Raw genomic sequence first — 25,171 nt, forward strand, 5'->3', positions numbered from 1 at the left:
GCCGGAACCGCTGGGCCCGAAAGCGCCACGGAGCCCGGCGGAGGAGGGAGAGACCTCATGGCCATGAGGTACCGCTCGATCTCCTCTGGCGTCGCATCGTGCCCAGGGACCGGAAGGTATGGGGCAGGTTGCGACGCCCGAGACTTCGTCGGAGCCGCGTGGGTGGTGTCACCCAAACCCCCGGCCGCATCGCGCGAGCGTCGGGGCGGGTCGAAAGAATGATGATGCCTTCCCGACCTCTCATGCCTCTTACCTGAGGACCTGGATCCCGAAGACGACTCTCGGAACTACGAGGGCTCCGCGACCGGTCCCTCGACCTCCTGTGGGACCGGGACCTTGAACGGCGTGGGGCCGACTGCCGGAGCTCAAGCTGCTTGCGGGACCGCTCCCGCCTAGCCTTAGACGTCAGGGCCCGGCAGTCGGAGCAGGTTCGGTGGTCGTGGTCGAGGCCTAGACACTGAAGACACTGTCGATGGGGGTCGGTAACCGACATCAGTCGGCTGCACTTGGAGCAGGGTTTGAACCCAGGCATCCCTACAGGCACCGTAGGAGTCGTAGCGACTCAAGAAAAACAGATCAAAAGATCAAAAAAGTTTAGTCAAAAAGAGACTAAGGGGTAGAGCTTCTCCGGATTTGCGCTAGCTGGCGCGGAAAAAAGAAGAACTGACTTCAGCGCGTGAGGGTGGCGTCTAAATACTCTGGCGACGTAATTCCGGCGCTAACGACGCCGACGATGGACACGGAGCCGCGGCCGACGCCTGCCGACGCGCAGGGGTATTGCTACGCAAAAGTTTCCGGATCCAGTTGGATGCCTGGGGATATTCTAAGGTAAGGAATCTATCACTAACTTGTCTCTTTCAGATACCTCACGTGCATCCTGGGCATGAACATCTGACGCCTGAACCAAAAACAAAGCAAAAATCTGCTCACAGCAAATACAATGAGCGGTCTAGTGTCAGATCTTAGTATTCTCAGAGCCACCCTGTATGGCCTGATTCCCAGTCTACAGCAAATGGGACAAAATCAATTTCTTGAAGTACAAAGAATATTCAATACAAAAGAAAAGGATGTGTTCCACTGTTTCCTGTGGGGTGCCATAGGCTGGGCACCCCACAGGAAACAGTGGAACTCATTAGTCAAACACCCGCTGATCTATTAGTTAAATACTGTTCTTCTACATATGCCCAGTGTGAGAAGTTGGCCTGATATATGATGCTCACTAGTTCTAGTGATCACCTTGTATCAGTCCAAACAACCCTTATGGTGATTGGTTGTAAGTCAACCTTATAGACCAGCTATCCTAATGGTAGCATGGACAAAGCAGTCTTAGGCTAAACTCTTTTGGCATGTGAAGCCAGCTGTTTTACCACATATAACCCCTTGAATACCAGATGAAAGGACACCACACAGGTTGTTATAAAAATAAACAGTATTTTTATTAATAACAAACACCTCTGAATTCTTTATGAGGTCAGAGGGCTAAGCACATGACAATCTCTTAGGAAAAATACGATAAGTTGCACAAAATTACAATGGGGCCCTAGGGGCACGGAAAACCATATACTAAGTAAATGGTATAGGGAAATCGATAGAAGGAATGGAGCTGTCCAGAGGCTGTAGGATCACTGGGGCTACACTATCCTAACCTTAGGTAAGTAATAGGAGACCCACGAGACGCGTGTGCCGAGTGTGAACTCACACGCGAGATGCGGAACAAAGTCAATGGACAGTACAGTTTACAAAAAAGGTGAGTACGGACAGTCTTTACTATCTAGGACTAAAACGACTGGAAATCTGGACACTAGGAGAGTTAATCTACCCTTGAGCACCGAAATGCTCTTGTTACCTCACCCACGGGCTGCGGGTGCATAGGTGTCAAAGTGTGTCGGGTTTCCGCGTCGAAGTCTATGGAGCGTTGAAGAAAGATGCTGCAGGCGACCAGGAGGAAGATGTCCGGTGCGATCCACGGGTGGATCGAGGAAGAAGAGAACTTGAAAGCAGAAGGGAACAGTGTTCAAAGTCACTAGCCAGTGACAGGTGTGGAACCAGGAGGGAACCAGATGTTGTCGCGATCAGGTGAAGAGTGGACGCTTATCTCTGCAGCCACGTGAACCAGGAGGTGTCTTCGACGACCAGGATGGAGGCACGAGCTGTCCCACGCAGGCTCTCGCTGTCGGCGGTGTCGGATCCGGAGTCAACAGGCCTTGGCAAAGGCGACCCACGCGGTGAGTGGAAACGGCATCTGGAGTGGACCAGGAGGGTCCAGGGTGCTCCTCTTTTGGAAGGGAGCAAGGGCCAGTCTGGAGCAACCAGACCAGCAGTGTAGATTTCTGGGATCGTCGTCTAGGAGGTCACTAGCCAGCCGGCAAGTGACCAGACAACGCGTCGAGCAGCAATCAAGCAAAAAGCCCACACGCAGATCTCGTGGATGCTGGAGGGCTGGTCTTTGGTGCAGGAGCTGCTCGGGGCTGGGGCTTCTCAATCTCCAAAGCACTTTCTCGAGGAGGCCTCAGAAGTCGTGCTGGAAGCGAAGTGCAGTCTCTTCAAGATGGCCGGTCCCACGTGTCTCGGCGCACCCACGGGTCTCAGCTGTGCTGCAGATGTGGGTAGAGGTCTGGGAGTCCAGGTCTCGTCGGGCTCTGAAGCCTGGATCCAGCAGGAAGGACGACAAAGTGGACCGCTAGGACGCTTGATGGTGCCTGCAGTTGGAGGGTGGACACTCCTTGCCCACAAGGGAGATTCTTCAGTCTTCTGTGGAGCAGAACTTCAAAGTCCAGAGTTTCTTCTTGTAGAGTAGTTCAGGATAAATCTAATTTGGAATGGGACCAGCACCTACCTTTATTCTCCTAAAGGGGGCTCTACTGGTGACTAGGTCCCTCCCATGGGTGGGACCAGGAAGGGGGGTGGTGACACCCCCTATCCTTTGTCCGGTTTCGTGCCAGAACTGGGGCTGTAGTGTCCCAGCAACTGGTTTGAACCGGTGTATGCACAGGCCACCTTGTGTGCCCCAGGCATGTCTCATTCCTTTCAGGCCTCCCTACCTCAATACACAAAATCCTGTCTGGGGTGGTGCTAGCACCTCCCAAGGCAGGAAACCCTTTGTCCAGGCCTCCCTCGCTGGAAGGACTCCCAGCAGCAGGAGGTCAGACTTGTGTCTGTGGTGGCAGCATCCATTTTGTGATGCTGAGGCTCGAGTTAACTTTAACCGGGGTTCACAGTTACATACATGTCGTGTCCCTCTAGAAGAGTGAAATGCTACCCCCGTCGCCAGAATTGGCGAGGGGGTAGTATTCCAATTCGTATGACACCTTACTCGACATGTTTTGATAATGTTATACCAGAGTTAGCATTCAACCGCGAGGATTATAATGCACTTAAGAGTATATGGTATAGCGTTATCATGGAACAGCTATTAGGACTTGGTTCCGCAAGCTGCAGACAGGCTCAGCTCATGCTAGAGCACCATCTCACATAATTCTAAGCACTCTGCCTTCAGGATCGATAAGGCCTGCCATAGGAGTGACTGATAGGAGTATATGTGTCCATTTTGGGGTTAGATATAGGTAACTATATCTACAGCAAAGGGTGATTACACCATCTTGCCCCAGCTGTCTTACCAGCTAGTTGTGTCTGTTTAGATGGCCAGCCAGGGGTGGCATAATACATGCTTCAGCCCCTGGTAGGCCCTGGGTACACCTATGCCCTGGGTGTGAGAAGTTGGCCTGATATATGATGTTCACTAGTTCTAGTGATCACCTTGTATCAGTCCAAACAACCCTTATGGTGATTGGTTGTAAGTCAACCTTATAGACCAGCTATCCTAGTGGTAGCATGGACAAAAGCAGTCTTAGGCTAAACTCGTTATGGCATGTGAAGCCAGCTGTTTTACCACAATATAACCCCTTGAATACCAGATGAAAGGACACCACACAGGTTGTTATGAAAATAAACAATATATTTATTAATAACAAACACCTCTGAACTCTTTATGAGGTCAGAGGGCTAAGCACATGACAATCTCTTGGAAAAATACGACAAGTTGCACAAAGTTACAATGGTGCCCTAGGGGCACGGCAAACCATATACTAAGTAAATGGAATGTGAGAGTCGATAGAAGAAATGGAGCTGTCCAGAGGCTGCAGGACCGCTGGGACTACACTATCCTAGCCTTGGGTAAGTAATAGGAGGCCGACAGGGCGCGGTGTAGAGTGTGAACTCACACGCGGGATGCGTAACAACGTCTATGGACAGTACAGTTCAATTAAAAGGTAAGTACAGACAATCCTGACTAGTTAGGACTTAAACGACTGTGGAACTGGACACTAGGAGAGTCAAGCTACCCTTCAGCACCGAAATGCTCTCGTTACCTCACCCACGGGCTGCGGGTGCATAGGTGCGAAGTCGTGTCGGGTTCTCGCGTTGAAGTCTATGGAGCCTGAAAGAAAAGATGCTGCAGGCGACCAGGAGGAAGATGTCCGGTGCGATCCAAGGGTGGATTGGTGAAGAAGAGGACCTGAAAGCAGAGGGGACAATGTTCACAGTCACTAGCCAGTGACTGGAGTGGAACCAGGAAGGAACCAGATGTCGTCGTCGCGATCAGGTGTAGAGTGGACGCTTGACTCTGCAGCCACGTGGACCAGGAGGCGTCTTCGACGACCAGGATGGAGGCACGAGCTGTCCCACGCAGGCTCTCGCTGTCGGCGGTGTTGGATCCGGAATCGGCGTCAACAGGCCTTGGCAAAGGAAACCCACGCGGTGAGTAGAAAAATCGTCTGGTGCGGACTAGGAGAGTCCGGGGTGCCCCTCTTTTGGAAGGGAGCAAGGGCTAGTCTGGAGCAACCAGACCAGCAGCAAAGATTTCAAAGTTCGTCGTCTAGGAGGTCACTAGCCAGCCGGCAAGTGACCAGACAACGCGTCGAGCAGCAAACAAGCAGAAGGGCCCCACGCAGATCTCGTGGAGGCTGTTGGGCTGATCTTCGGTGCTGGGGCTGCTCGGGGCTGGGGCTTCTCAATCCCCAAAGCACTTGGTCGAGTTTACCTCGGGAGTCGTGCTGTAAGCGAAGTGCAGGTTCGTTCAAGATGGCCGGTCCCACGTGTCTCGTCGCACCCACGGATCTAAGCTGTGCTGCAGATGTAGGTTGAGGTCGGAGAGGTCTGGGAATCCGGGTCTCGTCGGGCTCTGAAGTCTGGATCCTCAAGGGAAGACGACAAAGTGAAGTCGCTGGACGCTTGATGGTGCCTGCAGTTGCAGGGTGGACACTCCTTGTCCACAAGGGAGATTTCTTCAGTCTTCTGTGGAGCAGAACGTCGAAGTCCAGAGTTTCTTCTTGTAGAGTAGTTCAGGATTAATCTAATTTGGAACGGGACCAGCTCCTACCTTTATCCTGCTAAAGGGGGCTTTACTTCTGACTAGGTCCCTCCCCTGGGTGGGACCAGGAAGGGGGGTGGTTACACCCCCTATCCTTTGTCCGGTTTTCGCGCCAGAGCTGGAGCAGGGATGCCCCAGCAACTGGTTTGAACCGGTGTATGCACAGGGCACCTTGTGTGCCCCAGGCATGTCTCATTCCTTTCAGGCCTATCCTACCCAATACACAAAATCCTGTCTGGGGTGGTGCTAGCACCTCCCAAGGCAGGAAACCCTTTGTCCAAGCCTCCCGCGCTGGAAGGGCTCCCAGCAGCAGGAGGTCAGACTTGTGTCTGTAGTGGCAGCATCCATTTTGTGATGCCAAGGCTCGAGTTAACTTTAACCGGGGTTCACAGTTACATACATGTCGTGTCCCTCTAGAAGGGTGGAATGCTACCCCCGTCACCAGAATTGGCGAGGGGGTAGTATTCCAATTCGTATGACACCTTACTTGACATGTTTTGATAATGTTATACTAGAGTTAGCATTTAACTGCGAGGTTGATAATGCACTTAAGAGTATATGGTATAGCGTTATCATGGAACAGCTATTTGGACTTGGTTCCGCAGGCTGCAAATGGGCTCCGCTCATGCCAGAGCACCATCTCACATAATTCCAAGCACTCTGCCTTCAGGATCGATAAGGCCTGCCATAGGAGTGACTGATAGGAGTATAGGTGTCCATTTTAGGGTTAGATATAGGTATACTATATCTACAGCAAAGGGTGATTACACCACCTTGCCCCAGCTGTCGTGCAGCCAGTTGTGTCAGTTTTAGATGGCCAGCCAGGGGTGGCAGAATACATGCTTCAGCCCCTGGTAGGCCCTGGGTACACCTATGCCCTGGATACCTAAGGTACACTGTGCAGGGACTGATAAGGTGGACCAGTACCAATGGGATATGTACCTAAGGTATATGGAGTCCATTTTAACAGAGAGAGCAGGAAGCCTGGGGTCCTGAATAGCAGGATCCCAGACCAACTAAGTTAAAAAACAGCAAAACACTAGGCAAAAAGTTGGGAGTAACCATAGTCAGATATCCACCTTCCTACACTGGGTCCCTAAGGTACACTGTACAGGGACTGATAAGGTGGCCCAGTACCAATTGGTAAATGCACCTAAAGTACATGGATATCAATTTAGAGAGAGAACAGCTAGGCTGTGGGTCTGATTAGCAGGCCCACAGACAGGGAAAGTCGTAAACCAGTTAAGCAAAAATCTGGGGTGACCATAGGATTGCAGACCCCACTCTCCTACACCCAGTACTTAGCTTTCACTATGGTAATATCTTGCTAATACATTGCGGGCTTTCCCACAAATGAGTCATCCCCAACAATCTACACCAGGATTTTATGTTTCTAAACCAGGGTATCCGTTTAGTACCACTAAGAGTTAGAACTTCTTTCAGAGATTCACAGTAGTGGGCTATCTCTAAAGTGGACCAAATACATAGCCAGTAGGTAAGTGGTTTGATTGTTACCACATCACCTATTCTCTGCAGCCCTAGATCAAAGAACAGTTTGTGAGAAGTTGGCCAGATATATAGTGCTCACTATTCTAGTGATCACTTTGTATCATACCAAACAGCCCTTATTGATGATTGGTTGTAAGTCAACCTTTCAGACCAGCTATCCTAGTAGCATGGACACGAGCAGTCTTCAGGCTAAACTCTAGAGGGCGTGTTAAGCCAGCTGTTTTACCATCACATATACCCCTTGAACACCAAGTGAAAGGACACCACACAAGTTGTTATAAAAATATAGGATATTTATTAATAACAGTTCTACCCTGAACTCTTTATGAGTCAGGGAGCTAAGCACAATACAAAACTCTTACGAAAATACTTTAAGTTGCACAATTTACACAAATGCCTGAGGGCCACGAAAAACCATATACTACAAAAGTGGAATGCGAAATACTAGCAAGTAAGTAACAAGATCCAGAGGCTTCAGGATCGCTAGGACTACACTACTGAACCCTAAGGTTAGGTGCAGGAGGCCTAGGGAGATCGGGTGCAGAGTGTGCACTCTCACGCGGGATGCGGGACAAAGTCTATGGATGCTAGATTTCGTAAAGTTAGTGTTATCGGACGAATCCGACTAGTTAGGCTGAAAACGAAAAAGGATCTGGACACTTAGATAGTGAACCTACGTTGGAGCATGGAAATGCTCGAGTTACCTAGCCCAGGGGCTGCGGCTGCGTAGGGTTCAAAAGACGTCGGGAATCCTCGTTACAGTCTATGGAGCCTGAAAGAAGAAGTTGCTGGCAGGCGACCAGTGATGAAGTTCGATGGGATCCAAGCCTGGATCGGAGTTGAAGATGACCTGAAAGCAGAGGGGACTCAGTTCTTGATCACTAGCCAGTGATCAGATGGGCACCAGGATGGCACCGGATGAAGTCACCTCGACCAGGTGAGTGGGCGACGCTGGGCTCTGCAGTCTCTCGGACCAGGAGGCGTTGTCGGCGACCAGGATGGAGGGGCGAGCTGTCCCACGAAGGTGTCTGCTGTTGGAGCTGCTGAAACCAGGATTGGAGCAACAAGCCTTGGCAAAGGCAAGCCCACGCGGTGGACTCAAGGTGGCGTCTGGCGTGGACCAGGAGGGTCCGGGGTGCTCCTCTGTTGGAGGGGAGCTAGGGCTAGTCTAGAGCAACCAGACCAGTGATGGAAGTGTCGTGGTTCGTCGTCAGGAGGGCTACAAGCCAGCAGGCAAGTGGCCGGACAACGCGGTGAGCAGCAAAGAGCAGAAGGGCCCCACGCAGATCTCGTGGATGCTGGGGGGCTGGACATCGGTGCTGGAGCTGCTCAGGGTTAGGGCTTCTCAAACCCCAATGCACTTACTCGAGGGTCTCTCGGGGGTCGTGCTGGTGAAGCGTCGTGCAGGTCTTGAAGATGGTCGGTCCCACGGGTCTCGTCACACCCACGAATCTCAGCTGGGCTGGATGATGTAGGTAGAGGTCAGAGATGGCAGGGAATCCGGGTCTCGTCGAGCTGGGCAGTCTTGATCCGGAGGATGGACTTACAGCAAACCGCAAGAGCTTCGATGGTGCCTGCTGGAGCAGGGTGGCTACTCCTTAGCCACAAGGGAGAGTCTTCAGAAGAGTCAAGAGTTCCTTTCGTGGAAAGTAGTTTCAAGATTCAAGATTATCTAATTTGGGAAGGGGGCCTGCTCCTATCTTTATACTAAGAAAAGGGGCTGGCACGCGACTAAGTCCTGCCCTATGGGTGGGACTAGGAGGGGGGTGGTTACACCCCTCTCCTTTGTCCGGTCTCTCCCCAGCTCAGGGGCTGGTGTGCCCCAGGAACTGGTTTGAGCTGGCCTATGCAGAGTGAGCACCGGGGTGACACTTGCAGTCACCTTCCTTTCAGCCCGGTCTACCTGGAATACACAAAATCCTGTCTGGGATGGTGCTGGCACCGCCCCTGGCAGGAAACCCTTTGTCCATGCCTCCGTTGCTGGAAGGACTCCCAGCAGCAGGAGGGCAGACTTGTGTCTCGGTGGCAGCATCCATTTTGTGGAGCTGAGGCTATGTCTGACTTTAACCGGGGTTCACAGTTACATACATGTCGTGTCCCTCTAGAAGGGTGGAATGCTAACCCCGTCGCCAGAATTGGCATGGGGTTAGTATTCCAATTCGTATGACACCTTACTCGACATGTTTTGATAAAGCTATACCAAAGTTAGCATTTAACCGCGAGGATTATAATGCACTTAAGAGTATATGGTATAGCGTTATCATGGAACAGCTATTTGGACTTGGTTCCGCAAGCTGCAAACGGGCTCAGCTCATGCCAGAGCACCATCTCACATAATTCCAAGCACTCTGCCTTCAGGATTGATAAGGCCTGCCATAGGAGTGACTGATAGGAATATATGTGTCCATTTTAGGGTTAGATATAGGAATACTATATCTAAAGCAAAGGGTGTTTACACCACCTTGCCCCAGCTGTCGTGCAGCCAGTTGTGTCTGTTTGGGTGGCCAGCCAGGGGTGGCATAATACATGCTTCAGCCCCTGGTAGGCCCTGGGTACACCTATGCCCTGGATACCTAAGGTATGCTGTACAGGGACTGATAAGGTGGCCCAGTACCAATTGGTAAAATGCACCTAAGGTACATGGTTGTAATTTAGAGAGAGAACAGCTAGGCTGTGGGTCTGATTAGCAGGCCCACAGCCAGGGAAAGTCGTAAATCAGTGAAGCAAAAAGCAAAAATCTGGGGTGGCCATGGGATTGCAGACCCCACTCTCCTACAAACAGATCCTGTCAATTCTTAACAACCCAGTCACATGTAGCTTTCCCTAAAGCAGTTTTATACTTATTACGTGATTGGGAGATAGATGATCGATCACCCCCGCGAATTGCTATTACCTTACAATTACCCCCAGGCGTCAGACTGGATCGGGAACGTTTTTCATCAGCAGTACTGTAGGAGAGTAGGGTCTGCTTCCTATGGTCACCCCCACTTTTTGCTGTGATTTTCTGTTTTTTCGACTTTAGTGTGGCTGTGGGCCTGCTAATCAGACCCACAGCCCAGCTGTTCTCTCTCTAAATTGATACCATGTTGTTAGAATTGGGGGTCTCTGGTTGGCGCAAGTAGTTACTTGTGACAAGCAGGGACCCTCTCCTCTAAGTCAGGGCGAAGGATGACCCCTTAGAATTACCCTTGCTCACCCTCTAGGTGCGTGGCGTGAGCAGCCAAGACTGTTCTTCAGGCGTTAGTTAGTTAAGCATTTGGAATCACACACACAGTAAAATATACCAATCCCCCCACAAATGGACACCAGGCTGTGGATATATAAAAAATACGCTTTTTTATGTAAATATATATATCTCTTAGGTCAGACTTATCACAAGACCAAATAACGTTTTTGTAGCACCACAGATTGTAAATAGGCACTTTTCTTCTTAGTTGCAGTTCAAATGGAAATATCTTTGTTATATGTTCCCATAACAGTTCTTTTCACTTTATCTCCTCTTAAAAGCTAGTCTCTTTTCCCTTCTGCACAGTTCTCTTAGTTCCTTGGTCGTTTCTGACCAGATTGTGCACTTTTTCACCCCTCTAGGACCTTAGGGACTCGGTCCTGCACTCTGTAGCGCTTCGCGGCGTTTCAGACAGGGGAAATCCCGACCCCCTTCCAAGTCTCACGCTTCCCGCGTGGGACGCGTTCGGCCCGGCCGGGTCTCTGGGAGCGTACGGCCTCCCCTGGTCTGCGGGACCCCCGCGGGGGAGAGCGCCGACCTCAGAGCTGCCAAGGGGGGGGGGAAGGCCAAAGAACCCAGCGCAGCCCCAGTCACTCGTGCAGGGGCTCGGATTGCAGCCTGCAGCTTCCCGACGTTTAGAGGATTCCAGCGGGAGGGGCTGGAGCGCGCTCACAGAGCAGAGCGGCGCTGCAGGCAGAGGCACACAGAGCGGTGCGAGTCAGCTGAAAAGGGGCGGCTCGCACCGCGGGGGGATATTGACAGTACCTTGGCACTTGTAGGCAGGAGCGGCAACAAGGGGAAAACAAACGTTGCGGGCCCCTAGCCCGAGGTGATTTTGAATGCGCAAGGACACTTCTTCCTCTGGGGGTTGGGCCGAGTCGGCACAGGCAGCGCGACTCGGTCCGGTGAGCACTTTGGGATCCTGACGTCAGCGGGTGTGGGCAATCAGGCAGGCGCGGCCCGCGACCCTTAGCACGACGGTGCGGGGGTCTCCTCAGCGGGGGCGGCGCGGCCTGACAATCTCTGGGATGCGAAGCGGGGTCACAGGGCACGGCCTGTGCAGCTGTGGACCCGGCGTAGATCGCAATCGGCAGAGGGAATTCCGGCGGGAGGGGGGAGAGCGTCTCAGGGCCCTCCAGTAGCAGGCAAGGGGCAGAGGAGCAGGAAGCCAAGCCTGGGGGCAGAGAGCGACTCCGGTCGGAGCAAGGCTCTCACAGGGCAAAGGCTGGCAAGCTCCCGAGTGCCACAGCCCTAGGAGGGGCGATGAGGGGCGCAGTCTGGCTCCAGCGGGATGCACACACGGCTCGAATGTCAGGACGAGCCAAAGCACCAAGGACCCACTAGTCCTGGGGTCCAGATCAGGGGGCAAGCTCAGTCAAGCCCTTGGAGAATGTTTAGAGCACAAAGCAGCAAAGTCTTTTCTCAGCAAGTCTTCTCCTCTCCTTCCTCAGCAAGGCAAGCAGCAGGCCAGTCCTCCCAGCGTCTCTTCTCCTTCTAGTCGGGCAGAGGTCCTTTGTGGTAAAACAGGATTCTAATTTACAAGGAGCAGGGCTCCTACTTTTATACCCAGTTTCTTTTGTTCTTACAGGCCAGGGGGGCCTTTACATAACTGTTCCAGTCCCTGAGCACTTGTGGTGGGTACTTCTGGCTTCTGCATTCAGAGTGAGGGCAGGCACATCAGCCGCTCCCCAGGGGGGCGGAGCCAGCATTGTGTGGACAGGGGCAGCCTGAGCACTTTGTTGACAAGCTTCGGTCCTTCCTGGGCCAGGTGCAGGCTGAGTCATCAGTCGCTCCCCAGGAGGGCGGAGCCAGCATTGTGGAGGCAGAGCACAGCCTGATGCATCATTCAGGGGAAACCCCCACCACCCACTAAGGTGTCATCCTGCTATTCACCACCTGTCAACTCCCAGCCCTGTCACTCACACAACTCAGACAGTCAGATACACACAAAGCAGAGGCGGGCTGAAATGGTTAAGCAAGCAAATGCTAGCTTTCTAAAAGTAGCATTTGCAAACACAGGATATTAAAATAAACTTTACTAAAAGAAGTATTTTATTATTCTGAGTTCAGGCATACTAAACATTAATTTCTACCATGTTCCCTGAGCCTGCTGGGATTATAGAGTGTAATAATTCCAGCAGCCCATCTGGCCTAAAGGAAACTGGTAGCCTTACAATAGTAAAAAACGAATTTGGCAGTAATTCACTATTAGGACATGCCACACACATCAGGGCTTGTCCTACCTTACACTTACAATGCACCCTGCCCTCAGGCCTACCATAGGGGTGACTAATATGAAGTTAAGGGAAGGTTTAGGGGCTGGCAAGTGTGTGCACTTGCCCAGCCAGCATGACAGTAACAGACTGCACGCAGGTTCTGCAATGGCAGACCCTAGACACATTTTAAGGCTGCTTCTGTGGGTGGCGCAACCAGCGCTGCAGGCCCACTAGCAGTATTGGCATTCACAAGCCCTGGCACTCCTAGTGCACTTTACTAGGGACTGACAGTAAATCCAATGAACCAATCATGGACATCAATCACATGTATACTTTTCACAGGGAGAGCATATGCACTTTAGCACTGGTCAGCAGTGGTAAAAGTGCCCAGAGTCATTAAACCAACAAAAACAGGTCAGAGAGAGTATTGGAGGAAGGCAAAAAGTTTAGGGATGACCCTGCCAAGAAGGCCAGGTCCAACACATGTATTTTAGGTACATACCTGATTGGGTATTGGGTCACCTTTGTGAGCCCCTGTATAGTGAACCATAGGTACCCAGGGCATAGGTGCATCCAGGGCCTACCAGGGGCTGCAGCATGTATTATGCCACCCCTGGCTGGCCATCCAAACTGACCCCACAGGCTGATCACTCAGCTTGGGCAAGGTGGTGTAATCACCCCTTGCTTAGATATAGTATACCTATATCTACCCTTATATATAGACACATATGTACCTACAAGTCACTCCAATGGCAGGCCTTAACAATTCTGGAGGCAGAGTGCTTGGGTTTATGTGAGAGGGTGCCCTAGCATTACCTGAGCCCCTCTGCAGCTTTTGGAACCATGTCCTTATAGCGGTTCTATGATATAGCCATACCATATACTCTTAAGTGCATTATAATCCTTGCGGTTAATGCTAACTTTGGTTTGGCTTTATCAAAACATGTAGTGTAAGGTGTCAAACACTTTGGAATACTACCCGCCGCCAATTCTGGCGGCGGGGGTAGCATTCCACCCTTCTAGAGGGAGAAGACATGTAATTACGGCTTTACCCGGTTAAAGTTAATCAGAGCCTCAGCATCACAAAATGGATGCTGCTGCCACAGACACGAGTCTGACCTCCTGCTGCTGGACGAAACTCCGGCAGGGGAGGCCTGGACAATAGGTTTCCTGCCTTGGGAGGTGCTAGCACCTCCCCAGACAGGCTTTTAGTGTATTGGGGCAGGGAGGGCTGCAAAATGAGACACTGCTTGGGGCACACAAGGTGCTTCATGCATAGCCCGGTTCAAACCAGTTGCTGGGGCACTCCAGCCCCAGCTCTGGCGCGAAACTGGACAAAGGGAAAACCCCCTTTCCAGGTTCCATCCATAGGAGGGACTTAGCAGGTAATCCAGCCCCTTAGTTTGGTATAAAGTTAGGAGCTATGTCTAGAGACATTAGATTATCCTGGAAAGAAACTCTGAAACGAAGCTCTTGGACCTTCGACGTTCCATATCGACTGGAAGACTGAATACATCTCCCTTGTGGTCAAGGAGTGACCACCCTGTTCAAACAGGCACCACCAGTAACTTGCCGGTTTGCTTTGTCGACGCTTCAGCAGGAACCCGACGACTCAGCAACTCGGAAACAGGACTTCCAGACTTCTCCGACTTCGATCCACAGCAAAGCTGAGACCCGTGGCGGACACGAGAAACGTGGGACCGGTTATCCTGGACTACCTGCACTTTGATTATTGTGCAACGACCAAGGCACCGTCGCAGTTGTGCATTGGGGTAAGAGAAGCCCCAGACCCGAGCAGCATCTGCACCAGAGCTCAGCCCTCCACACTCCACGAGTGCCGCGTGGGGCTCGCTCCTGCATTTCAGCTCGACGCGTCTTCCCGGTTGCTAGCCCGTTGGCTAGTGAGCCCTCTGAAGACTATCCTTTGATTTTTCAACGCTTGCCTGGTTGCTCTGGGCTTGCTCCAGCTTCCTTCCAAAAGTAAAGCTCCTCAGGCATTGCTGGTCTGAAATGAAGCGAATCTTCACATCCTGTGTGGGTTGCGGTTACCAAGGCTTGTTGGGTCCAATCCGGATACCGACACCTCAGTCAACTAGAGTTCGACTAGAGCTCGACTCCAGCTCCTGGTCATCGTCGACGCCTCCTGGTCCTCGTGGCTTCAGAGACAAGCTTCACCTCTTCATCTGTTTGCATCGCGACATCACCTGGTTCCATCCTGGTCACTGGCTAGTGACCCAGACTTTGTCCCCTCTGCTTTCAGGTTCTTCAGCTCCTTGATCCACCCTTGGATCCACCCGGACACTCTTCCTTCGGCCGCCTGCAGCACTTCTTTTGCAGGTCTCCATTGAAAGCATCGACAAAACCCGATACGAAAAGACACCTATGCACCCGGCTTTCCTGGGTGAGGTAACTCGAGTAATCCGGTGCTCCCGTGGGTATTGAAAATCAAAGTGTCCTAGTTTAAAGGGGTTTCACCGTAGTCCACCCGTAAGTGTCCCTAATTAGTAACTTTATGACTTCTTCGTTCTCCATTGTAAGTCAATGGTAGCTTGCGTCTGTGTTCCCACACTGCAAGCGTCTCCCGTAGGTCTCCTACTTCCAAACCTTTGGTCCTGTAGTGGAGCCCCAGCGATTCCTTAGGCCTATTCACCTTTCCTGAAGTGGTTCTTATACCACTTACTTAGTATATGGTTTGTGAGGCCCCTTGGGCAGAATTGTATTTGTGCAATTTATAGTATGCTTAATGAGTAACTTGTAACGTATCTCGAACTCTGACCTCATAAAGAGTGCAGAGGGGTTGAGTTAGTAATAAATACATATATATTTGATATATACCTTGTGTGGTGTCCTTTCATTTCATATGCAAGGGATTATTATTGGTAAAACAGCTGGCTTCACATGCTATCTGAAGTTTTAGCCTAAGAATGCTTTGTCCATGCTACCACTAGGATAGCTGGTCTATAAGGTTGAGTTTACCACCATCACCATAAGGGTTGTTTGGACTGGTGCAGGGTGCCCACTAGAATTGTGAACATCATATACCAGTCCAACTTCTCACAAGTACCTCTGCGCATCGGAAGGTGGTGTCGGTCGGCGCTGCATCCGCTGTTGGTGTCGTGGTTGCGGAGATGATGTTGCAGTAGCTACTTAGACGTCGCCCTCGCAAGCTGAAGTCAGCTCTTTACTTTTCCGTTCCAGCCAGCGCAGATCCGGAGAGAGTGGTACCTCCAGTCACTTTTTGACTGAACTTTTGACGACTTTTGTAGACATCTTTTTGAGTCCTCATGACTACTGGTGCACGTAGGGATGCCTGGCTTCAAGGTTTGTGGTTCCTGTACCAGCAGACTGAAGTCCGCGACGGATCCGCATTGCTTGTGCCTCTTTTCCCTGGAGCGCAACCACGACCCCAATTCGGGCTCCGACTGCCAGTCTATGGCTCTGAAGGATTTGTAGGAGCGGTCCCAAAAGCTTCTTGAGCGCTGGGAGACGGTTCTGCGCCGTTCAAGGTCCCGATCGCGAGATAGGTCGAGGGACCGGTTGAGGAGCCATCACCACTTGTCTTCTAAGTCTTCGCACTCGGGGCAGGTAAGTTGAAGCACTAGAAGAAGAAGTCGAAGAAGCAGCGCCGCTCTTCGACTTCTCTCCTTCGGTCGGCTGACGCGACGAGGGATGTGGGCGGTGCCCCTCCCGCAGCTCCGCGTGCAGAGCCTGAAGAGCAGACTCCGAGTTTCCCTCCTTTCCCGGGACCCGGAGCGACTCCTGCCCAGCTTTGTAAGTTGCGATGCATGCCATCGTTGGGCAGCCCGACCCCACCAGTGTGCCGTTCGGGCCCGCGTACTCGTCGGGGTCCTAAGTCTTCTTCGCCAGCGGCTCCGGAGCCACAGGCCCCCATGGACCTGACCTGGATCCCAACTGGCACAGGGTGACCTCATTACGTCTCCACAGATGCCACTTCCTCTGGCACCGCATCCACATTAGACTCCGGTCGTGCCCTGGGCCTCCATACTGATGGGTCTCCACCCTGATGTGGAAACGGAACCGTACCGACATCCCCAGATGCCGGATCTGGCACAGAGCGGGGTTTTTATGCCCCTGTTCACTCCTGGGGTCCCTTTTAAGCCAGATTGGCACTCAAGGAGGAAGAGGAGGACTGGAAGGGGTCAGGTGACACTCTGACTGACCAGTTAGAGTATGACCCGGACTGGAGAGAGCACCTGGGGGATGCCAGTGGACATGATACCTTTCCTGACCGTGGCATGTTGTCTCCTCCTACCGTGGCTACGGAGGAGGGAGCGTCATAAGCAGTGATGTTGCGTAGGGCGGCCGAGGTTCTCAACCTCGAGCTTCCTACAGTGGCAGTCAGGACTAACCTCCCGACAGAGGTGCTTCAATCGCAAGCAAGCTCTTCGGAGCCCCTGCTGCCGTTCAATGAAGTCCTCACCGACATCCTTTTGGGCACCTGGTCCAGGCCCAACACGGGGGCTTCCGTGGATAGGATGATTGCCCGACGCCACCGCCCAGCCCCGGGCGACCCCACTTTCCTCTCCCAACACCCGCACCCCTGAGAGCTTGGTGGTCCAAGCCTCTAATTCCAAGAGCTCATTTCCTAACGCTCCACCAGATAGGGAATCCAAGAAGCTGGATCATCTTGGACAGATTTTTTCTGGTTGGGACTGGGGTCGGTAAACACTGCATGTTTATTGGGCTGTTATTCCCACTCTATGTGGGACACAGTTGCACAAGTGCTGCCTCATTGTACGGAGGAGGCCAGGACAGTGCTCTCTCAGGCTGTTGCCGCCGGGAGAGACGCAGCAAAGTTTACCATCCATTGTGGGCTGGACCCCACCAACTCTCTAGGTAGGACGATTTCCATGTCGGTAACCCTTTGACGCTACGCCTGGATAAGATCGACTGGCTTTTCTGGGGACGTCCAGAATACACTCATGGACATGCCCTTTGATGGCAGTCGCCTTTTTGGGGAGAAAGCGGACAACGCTTTAGAGCGTTTCAAGGACTCATGGGCTACGGCCAGGTCCTTGGGCCTCTCCAGCCGCCCTGCGCAGTGTGCTGTTTGCCCCTTTCGTGGCTACGGAAGAGCTGCCCCACTATGTTCCACAGGCCGGTGCAAGTTCCCCAACCTTTGCATGGCTGTGGAAGTGGGAACCACCACCGTGGGTCAGGGGGCAAGCGGGCGAGCCAGTCCACCAATCCTCCATCTGCAGCAGGATTTCAAGACCTTACTAGTTCTACATTTCAGAACCCACCCCCCCAACTGATGCACCATCATGTTGGGTGGGTGGATTTTGCAGATAATCCGAATGGACTACTCCCTCCCCTTCGAGACTACCCCTCCAGCCATGCCACCTCGGTACCATCGCATGTCGGAGGATCACCTGAACCTTTTCCAGCAGGAAGTTTCGGCTTTCTTGGCCAAGGGAGCCATTGAGTGTGTTCCTCTCCCAGAAGTACGTCATGGTTGCTATTCCGACTACTTTCTGGTCCCCAAGAAGGATAAGAGCCTACCTCCTATCTTGGACCTCGGGAGCGTCAATCGCTTCCTCCGGAAGAAGAAGTTAAAAATGTTGACGTTATCTCAGGTCTTGTCTGCCTGACCCTGGAGACTCTAGGGTAGCGTTGGACTTGCAGGACGCCCATTTTCACATCCCTGTCCTGCCGGCCCACCAGCACTACTTCCGGGTTATGGTTGGCCACGAGCATTTTTAGTTTACCGTGCTCCCCTTTGGCCTTACCAGTGCCCCTTGGGTGCTTATGAAAGTGATGGTGTGGTCGCAGCTCACCTGCCCAGATCAGTGGTTCCAGTGTTCCCCTATCTCGACAACTGGCTGTTGAAGGCGGGCTCGCCCCAGGCTGTCGTCTTCCACCGCCAGACTACGACCAACCACCTGCATTCGCTGAGGTTCTCCATCAACGTGCCAAAGTCACACCTGATCCCCTTTCAGAAGCTCCTCTTTATAGGAGCGGTTCTGGACACGACGCAGTTTCGGGTTTATCCTCCCAAACAGCGAGTCCCGAATATTCGGGCTATGATTACGATCCTTCAGCCTCTATCCCGGGTTTCGGACAGGATGACCCTGAGGCAGCTGGGCCTCATGGCATCCTGCAACCTGCTGGTCGATCATGCCAGGTGGCATATTCAGGCTCTGCAGTGGGACCGGAAGTTTCAGTGGACGCAGCATCAGGGGAATCTGTCCGACTGCGTCCAGATCTCTGAGGGCACTGCATGACAATTGCAGTGGTGGCTGACTAACCAGGATTGGGTCAACTGCAGATCCCTCTCCCTTCTCCAGCCAGAACACACAGAGGTGACAGACGCATCTCTTCTGGGATGAAGCGGCCACATGGGAGAGGTGGAGATCAAAGGGCTCTGGTCTCCGGTGGAGTCCGGGCTCCACATCAACCTTCTGGAGCTGCGGGCGATCCGGTTTGCACTGAAAGCATTCCTTCCCTCTGTCCGGGAAGAGAAGTGCAGGTGTTAACAGACAACACCACCGCCATGTGGTACTGCAACAAACAAGGCAGGTTGGGGTTGTAAACAAGGCGGGGTAGGGTGGGGTGGGGTAGGGTAGGGTGGGGTGGGGTTGTGGACCCTATGTCAAGAGGCCCTCTTCCTCGGGACATGGCTGGAACATCAGGGCATATCACTGGTGGTTCAACACCTGGCAGGTTCCCTGAATGCCAGGGTGGACAAACTCAGCCGCAGGTGCATGAAGGATCACAGATGGCGTCTTCACTCAGAGGTGGTGCAAGGTCTCTTTCAACAGTAGGGAGAGCCTTGATTAGATCTATTTGCCACTGAAGAGAACGCGCAATGTCAGCAATTCTGCGCGTTGGAATTTCCAAGGCGGCACTCGCTAGGCGACGCTTTTCGTCGTGAGTGGAGTGGTGGTGTGTTGTACGCCTTTCCGCCTACACCACTTCTGCCCAGTGTGCTGAAGAAGATTAAGCGCCACCAGGCCAAGTCATTCTTGTGGCTCCGGATTGGGCACGAAGAGTCTGGTATCCCAAGCTGCTCAGCATGGCCATCGACCCTCAGATCCGACTACCTCTTCAGGAGGTTCTTCTGTCGCAGCAGCAGGGGACGGTCCTCCACCCGAACCTGTCCAGCCTCCACCTCCTTGCGTGGAGATTGAGCGGCGGCAGTTGACCTCATTTTACCTGCCTCCCGAAGTTTGTGACGTAATCTTGGCAGCGAGGTGTCCTAAGACGGTTTACGCCTGCAGACAGAACAAATTTGTGACATGGTGCACATCAAAGGCTGTGGATCCCCTTTCTGCCCTTCTTTCTGAAATTCTCTTGTTCCTCCTTTCTTTTGCCCAGCAGGGCTCTGGGCACTATCAAGGGCTATCTTTCGGCCATTTCTGCCTTTCTTCGGCTTGCTGATCGGCCTTCTCTCCAAGTCCCCGGTTGTTAATCGTTTCATGAAAGACATAGCTCATCTATTTCCACCTATTCACTTCGTTATGCCTCAGTGGGACTTGAATCTGGTCTTGACCTATTTGATGTGTGCTCGTCCATCCTTTATTTCCAAGGTGGTCACTTCCTTTCACATTGGGCAAACCATCACTTTGCCCACCTTCTTTCCGCCTCCACATCCTTCTAAAGAGGAAGAGAGGCTCCACTGTCTGGACCCAAGTTGTGCGCTTTCTTTCTATCTGGATTGCACAAAACAATTCCGGGTGGATGACCAACTTTTTGTTGGCTGCGTGGGTACAAAGAAACGCCAGGCCGTACACAAGTGGACCCTTTCTAGCTGGGTCGTTTGTGTATTACAGCCTGCTATTCTCAGGCTAAAAAGGAACCTCCAGTGGGGCTTTGCGCCCATTCCACCAGGACGACAGCAGTCACTACTGCTTTGGGGCGAGGAGTACCTCTACATGACATCTGTCAGGCAGCTACGTGGGCATCACTGAACACTATGAAACACTACTGCCTGGACAGCCAAGTCCGGAGAGACGACTTTTTGGGCCGTTCTGTTCTCCAGGATTGTCTGGTGTGAACTTGGTACGCAGACCCACCTCCAGGGTTGGTATTGCTGGGTATCTATTCTAAGGTAAGGAATCTATAACTAACTGTTTATTTCAGATGAACAAGTTACTTACCTTTGGTGGCAATATATCTATAAGAAACCTAAGTTAGTTATAGAATCCTTACCGCCCTCCCCATTCTGCAAACTGATTTCTAGGGTGAAGGACATCCTTTCAGGTCCCTAGTTTTGTGCACCAGTGGTCCTGCATGGCTCTGCATTCTGGCACGGAAAGTCGTGTACAAAACTGATGTCAGCGCGCGAAGGCGGCGCCTAAGTAGCTACCACGACTTCATCCCTGCTACCACGACGCCAACGATGGACGCAGAGCTGACTGATGCCACCATCCGACGCACAGAGATACTGCTGACAAAAAACTTTCCGGATCCAGTCTGACGCCTGGGGGTAAGTTCTGAGGTAAGGAATCTATAACTGTTTCTTTCAGATTACAATGTACGAGGATATAATGATCATAATTTTTTATTTGGTATCCTGCAAGTCTGATGATGCAATATTTTTAAGCTTTGCACTGCTTATATGAAGGAATATTGCCGATACCATTCTATTGCAGAACCATGTGTTACATAATGATTTTAAGGAATCCATAACACTGTACAAATTGGGTACTGATGTACACCCTACACAAAGGCCTGATGTGAGAAAGAAGAGTTACCTTGTGTCTATTTGCTGATAAGTGGGTATAGTCACAGACAAATCATCTAATTTTATCATTGTATATATAAATGAAATTTTTAATGTGACCTGTAATACTTTTTAATGTATTTATTACTGTGCACTTTAATGGTCATTCAACCAAATAAAGAGAGAAAAAATATAATGGTTATGCGTGTCACACCTGGTTTGTGAAAGGAAAATTTCAAAGAGGTGTTGTGTTAAAGGCTTTATGCTCCTATTTAACCTCCCCCCACCTCGCACCCGTTTTTCCCCATTGAATGAACTAATATTTGGTTACAAAAAGCACAATGAACAGGGTTGACCAAATTATTTAAACAATCAGTATTACAGAGGAAGCTTCATCAGAAATAAACAAGTCACTTACTTTGGGTCAACAATTCCATGTTGGGGAGTAATAGTAAGAGAATGAGCTGGCCATGAAAGCTCAAATTTCAATGCTCTTGTTGAATTGTTGATAATTTTTACATTACCAGCTACATCTGTAACACCAAGAAAAAGATTCAAATGTATTATTGACACAAAAAAAACCAACAAGTTCAATCTGTTTCAACAAAGCCCTTTGATTAAAACTGCATTTCCAGTGGTGTACAACACAATAATAAATACACATTTGCATCTACCATTTCCTGTACTTTATCTGTTCTTCATGTTTTGGCAGACATGCATTACTAGTACCTTCCACCCAAATCTGAGACAGTAAAATTCATTATTGGGTGTATGAAGTTCATATATGTAACAAAGTGATGCTAGTGGTATTTGTATAGTGCACAAAGTGCCACTTGTATGGTCTTGGTATCACTATTTAAGGTCCGGCTGCCTTTCTACTATGGCTCTGATTTTTCATTTGCATGAGAAGTCTGATAAGATGTGCTGCTTCTAGAACTATGTTCGGATCGGCTTTATGGTTAGGACATTGCCTTATTCAAAAAGTGTCAATGGGTTAAAGCTGAAGTGTAGCGTTTCCCCCCCAAAATATTTAGTTTTTTTATTAACAAACATACAAGTATGAATGGGAAAACCAGACATTAGGTTTTCAGATATTATATGGAGTCACAGTAGGGCACATGACAACAATATACACTTTCCGTTTTCACTTTATGTTTTTCAATGAGGTAAGGAAGAAGGCATGCCACTATATCATCACTATAACAGATTTTTGAGGTTGCGTTGTCATCATCATAATCCTCAGCGAGTCCATATTAATCTATCCACTGTCCCCATATTTTCTGAAATTTGCGTTGGCAACCCCAGCATTTGTAGGTCACTCTCTCTGCAGCCATGAATAGATCCATACCTCTTTCATTCTGTGAGAGTTGGTGTCATGGTTGACCCCCACTTTTTGGTCAAACATGTTGAGTGTTAGTCAGTCAAAACCTTTATTCGATTCCAGATGAATCATAAAAGTTCACAAGGAAAACATACAATCATAAAATATGACAAAGTTTACAAAAAGATCATAAAAAATATCTTTGAAGACAATTAAACACCTAATTGCACAAGTTACTACTTGTGTAACGATATATCTGTAAGAGACATTAGTTAGTGATAGATTCCTTACCGTAGAATATCCCCAGGCGTCAGACTGGATCCGGAAATTTTTGCGTAGCAATACCCCTGCACGTCGGTAGGCGTCGTCCGCGGCTCCACGTCCGCCGTCGGCATCGTTAGCGCCGGAATGACGTCGTCGGAGTACTTAGACGCCGCCCATGCGCGCTGACGTCAGTTCTGATACACAGCTTTTCCGCGCCAGATACGCAGAGCCATGATAGAACCAACACTGGTGCCAAGAAACTAGGGCCCTGAAAGGGGATGACCTTAACCCTAGATATCGGTTCGCAGAACGGGGAGGATGGGTGGGTCGGTAAGGAATCTATCACTAACTAATGTCTCTTACAGATATATCGTTATACAAGTAGTAACTTGTGCATCTGAAAGAGACACGTTAGTGATAGATTCCTTACCTTAGAATAGATACCCCAGCAATACCAACCCCGGTGGTGGGTCTGCGAACTAATAATCACACCAGAAAGTCCTGGACGACGGACGGCCAAAGAAGCCATCCCTCCGGACTTGACTGTCCAGGCAGTAGTGTCGTGCGGACGTGTGCAACGAGGCCCATGTAGCTGCCTGGCAAATGTCCTGCAAGGGCACTCCCCGGCCCAGGGCAGTTGTAGTCGCCGTGGCCCGAGTGGAATGAGCCCTCAATCCAACAGGGGGCTCCTTCTTAGCCATGGAGTAACATGCCTGGATACACAAGATGATCCACCGGGAGATGGTCCGCTTGTGTACCGCCTTCCCCTTCTTAGCACCCACGTAACCAACAAAGAGTTGGTCATCCTGTGGTAAATAAATAAATAATACCCTATTTTTGAATGCATAAATGAATAACAGATAGCTCAATAAATAAGAGTCAAGATTCGAGGTAGTAGGAGTTTTGCAGGTTTAATACAGCATAAGGACAGGAACAGGACGACCTGCACGGGAATAGGATGGCAGCTGCCGGGGACAGGATCGGGAATGACGGCTAACTTTTAATAACAGTACATGAGCATATATACATAACGCAAACACATAGCATTACATTGCAATAGGCGTAGCAGTGGGTGGAGCAATAGGCGTGACGCGTAGCAGTCGCGAAAGATAAGGGTGAAAAGAGGTGTAACAGGGCGTATACATAGACATGTGATGCAAACGTAACAGAATATGTCATGAATGGGGCGGAAACCATGGAGGGGGCTACCTAAGGAGCCGGGACCTCTAACCTGATGGTGCGCGCAAACTGGCAATGACGTGTTACTAGGAGAAGCTGGGGGCTATGAACTCTGTGCTAGGAGCAGAGACTGAAGTCTGGAGAGTCAGGGCGACATGTACCTAAGCAGTATCTAGTATCTGATGTTTAGAGAACATGTTGATATAAACTAGAAGTCAGGAGGGGAAAGGCTAACAGACTCTAAGACTGGAGCATGCATTATTCTACATGTAGTGCGTGATGAAGAATATTAAATGACCATTAATACAGTATTTCTCTAACATGGAGACGTAGAGGCTAGACTATGACGGTAACTATTGATGCGATTCAGTAGCTTAGGAATGCAGAGAAGGAGGGTTGTACTGATAACTCGAATCATAACATACTCTTGGCAGACTCAGAGGCAGAGCCAAGCTGAGCCGGGCACTGCGAGGCAGGAAATAAGTGAAGGGTCGAGGATACAGGTGGGGGCTGTATCGCTCCTCAGCGAGGCTTCAGGGGACAGGAGCTGAATCTGGTGTCCGGGCCCTTTTGAGGCCTAGAAACGGGGACTTTACAATGGAATAACGTGCACACTGAGAAACGTGGCAACGTAGCTTTACATAGGCCTGATATTCGTAGTATTCACGAGAACTGGAAACTGCCATACTAGAGGTGGACACAACTGTAATTGCGTCTTTAATCAAACATGGGGAATAACATATGCATATTAATCATGCACATATAACATATGATGGATGACATGTAGGGACACAGAACATGGCAAAATTTACTTTTCCACATTCCCTCCTTGTCACTACGTTTCATCAGGAAACATCAATATTCATGATACCATCTATCATTTCATACAGTATCATTTGCTCGTCTCGAATTGTCTTGGAACGGGATTTAGAACGGGGCTTGGGACTAGGAATACAAGAGGTAGCACAAATGCCGCAAATCGCAGGGCCACATTGTATACAGAGGCAGCAACTGAATATGATCGCTACTGCAATACCTAGAAAGGACAAGACTTTCCATCCCCAGGCGGAAATTATATTCCAGAACCAACCGGACCATGTCCAGGTGCCTGGATTTTGGTGTAACAGATGAGCAATTTTATGGAGTCTGGTTATAGCTGAATAGACAGACGGCGCGTTATTTGGAATGAAAATGCAGCAACTAGATCCGATGACTCTACAGGCCCCGCCCCTATCGGCCAATATGACGTCAAGGACGAGACGATTCTGGAGCACGACAATTCTCATAAAGGATTGTTCTTCGGTTAAATTACTTAGAGCAGAAGTAGTCTCAATTACTACTGCTTCGAGGGTTCTGGTTAATCTACGTATCAGTTTACTATTCACAACTGTACCTAAATAAG

At 50.6% G+C, this 25,171-nt stretch overlaps 1 protein-coding gene across 2 annotated transcripts in view; it reads right to left on the bottom strand.

Annotated features, from left to right (window-relative positions):
• CEP192 (centrosomal protein 192) overlaps positions 1 to 25,171 on the bottom strand; it is a 2,224,848-nt gene that overhangs the window by 608,108 nt on the left and 1,591,569 nt on the right. For both annotated transcript variants that reach the window (XM_078687485.1, XM_078687486.1), the window contains exon 37: positions 21,424 to 21,538. In XM_078687485.1, the coding sequence (XP_078543611.1) occupies positions 21,424 to 21,538 (115 nt within the window). The remainder of the gene's footprint in view (positions 1 to 21,423; positions 21,539 to 25,171) is intronic.

The sequence above is a fragment of the Lissotriton helveticus genome, chromosome 4_1 (assembly GCF_964261635.1).
Source record: "Lissotriton helveticus chromosome 4_1, aLisHel1.1, whole genome shotgun sequence".
Lineage (NCBI taxonomy): Eukaryota > Metazoa > Chordata > Amphibia > Caudata > Salamandridae > Lissotriton > Lissotriton helveticus.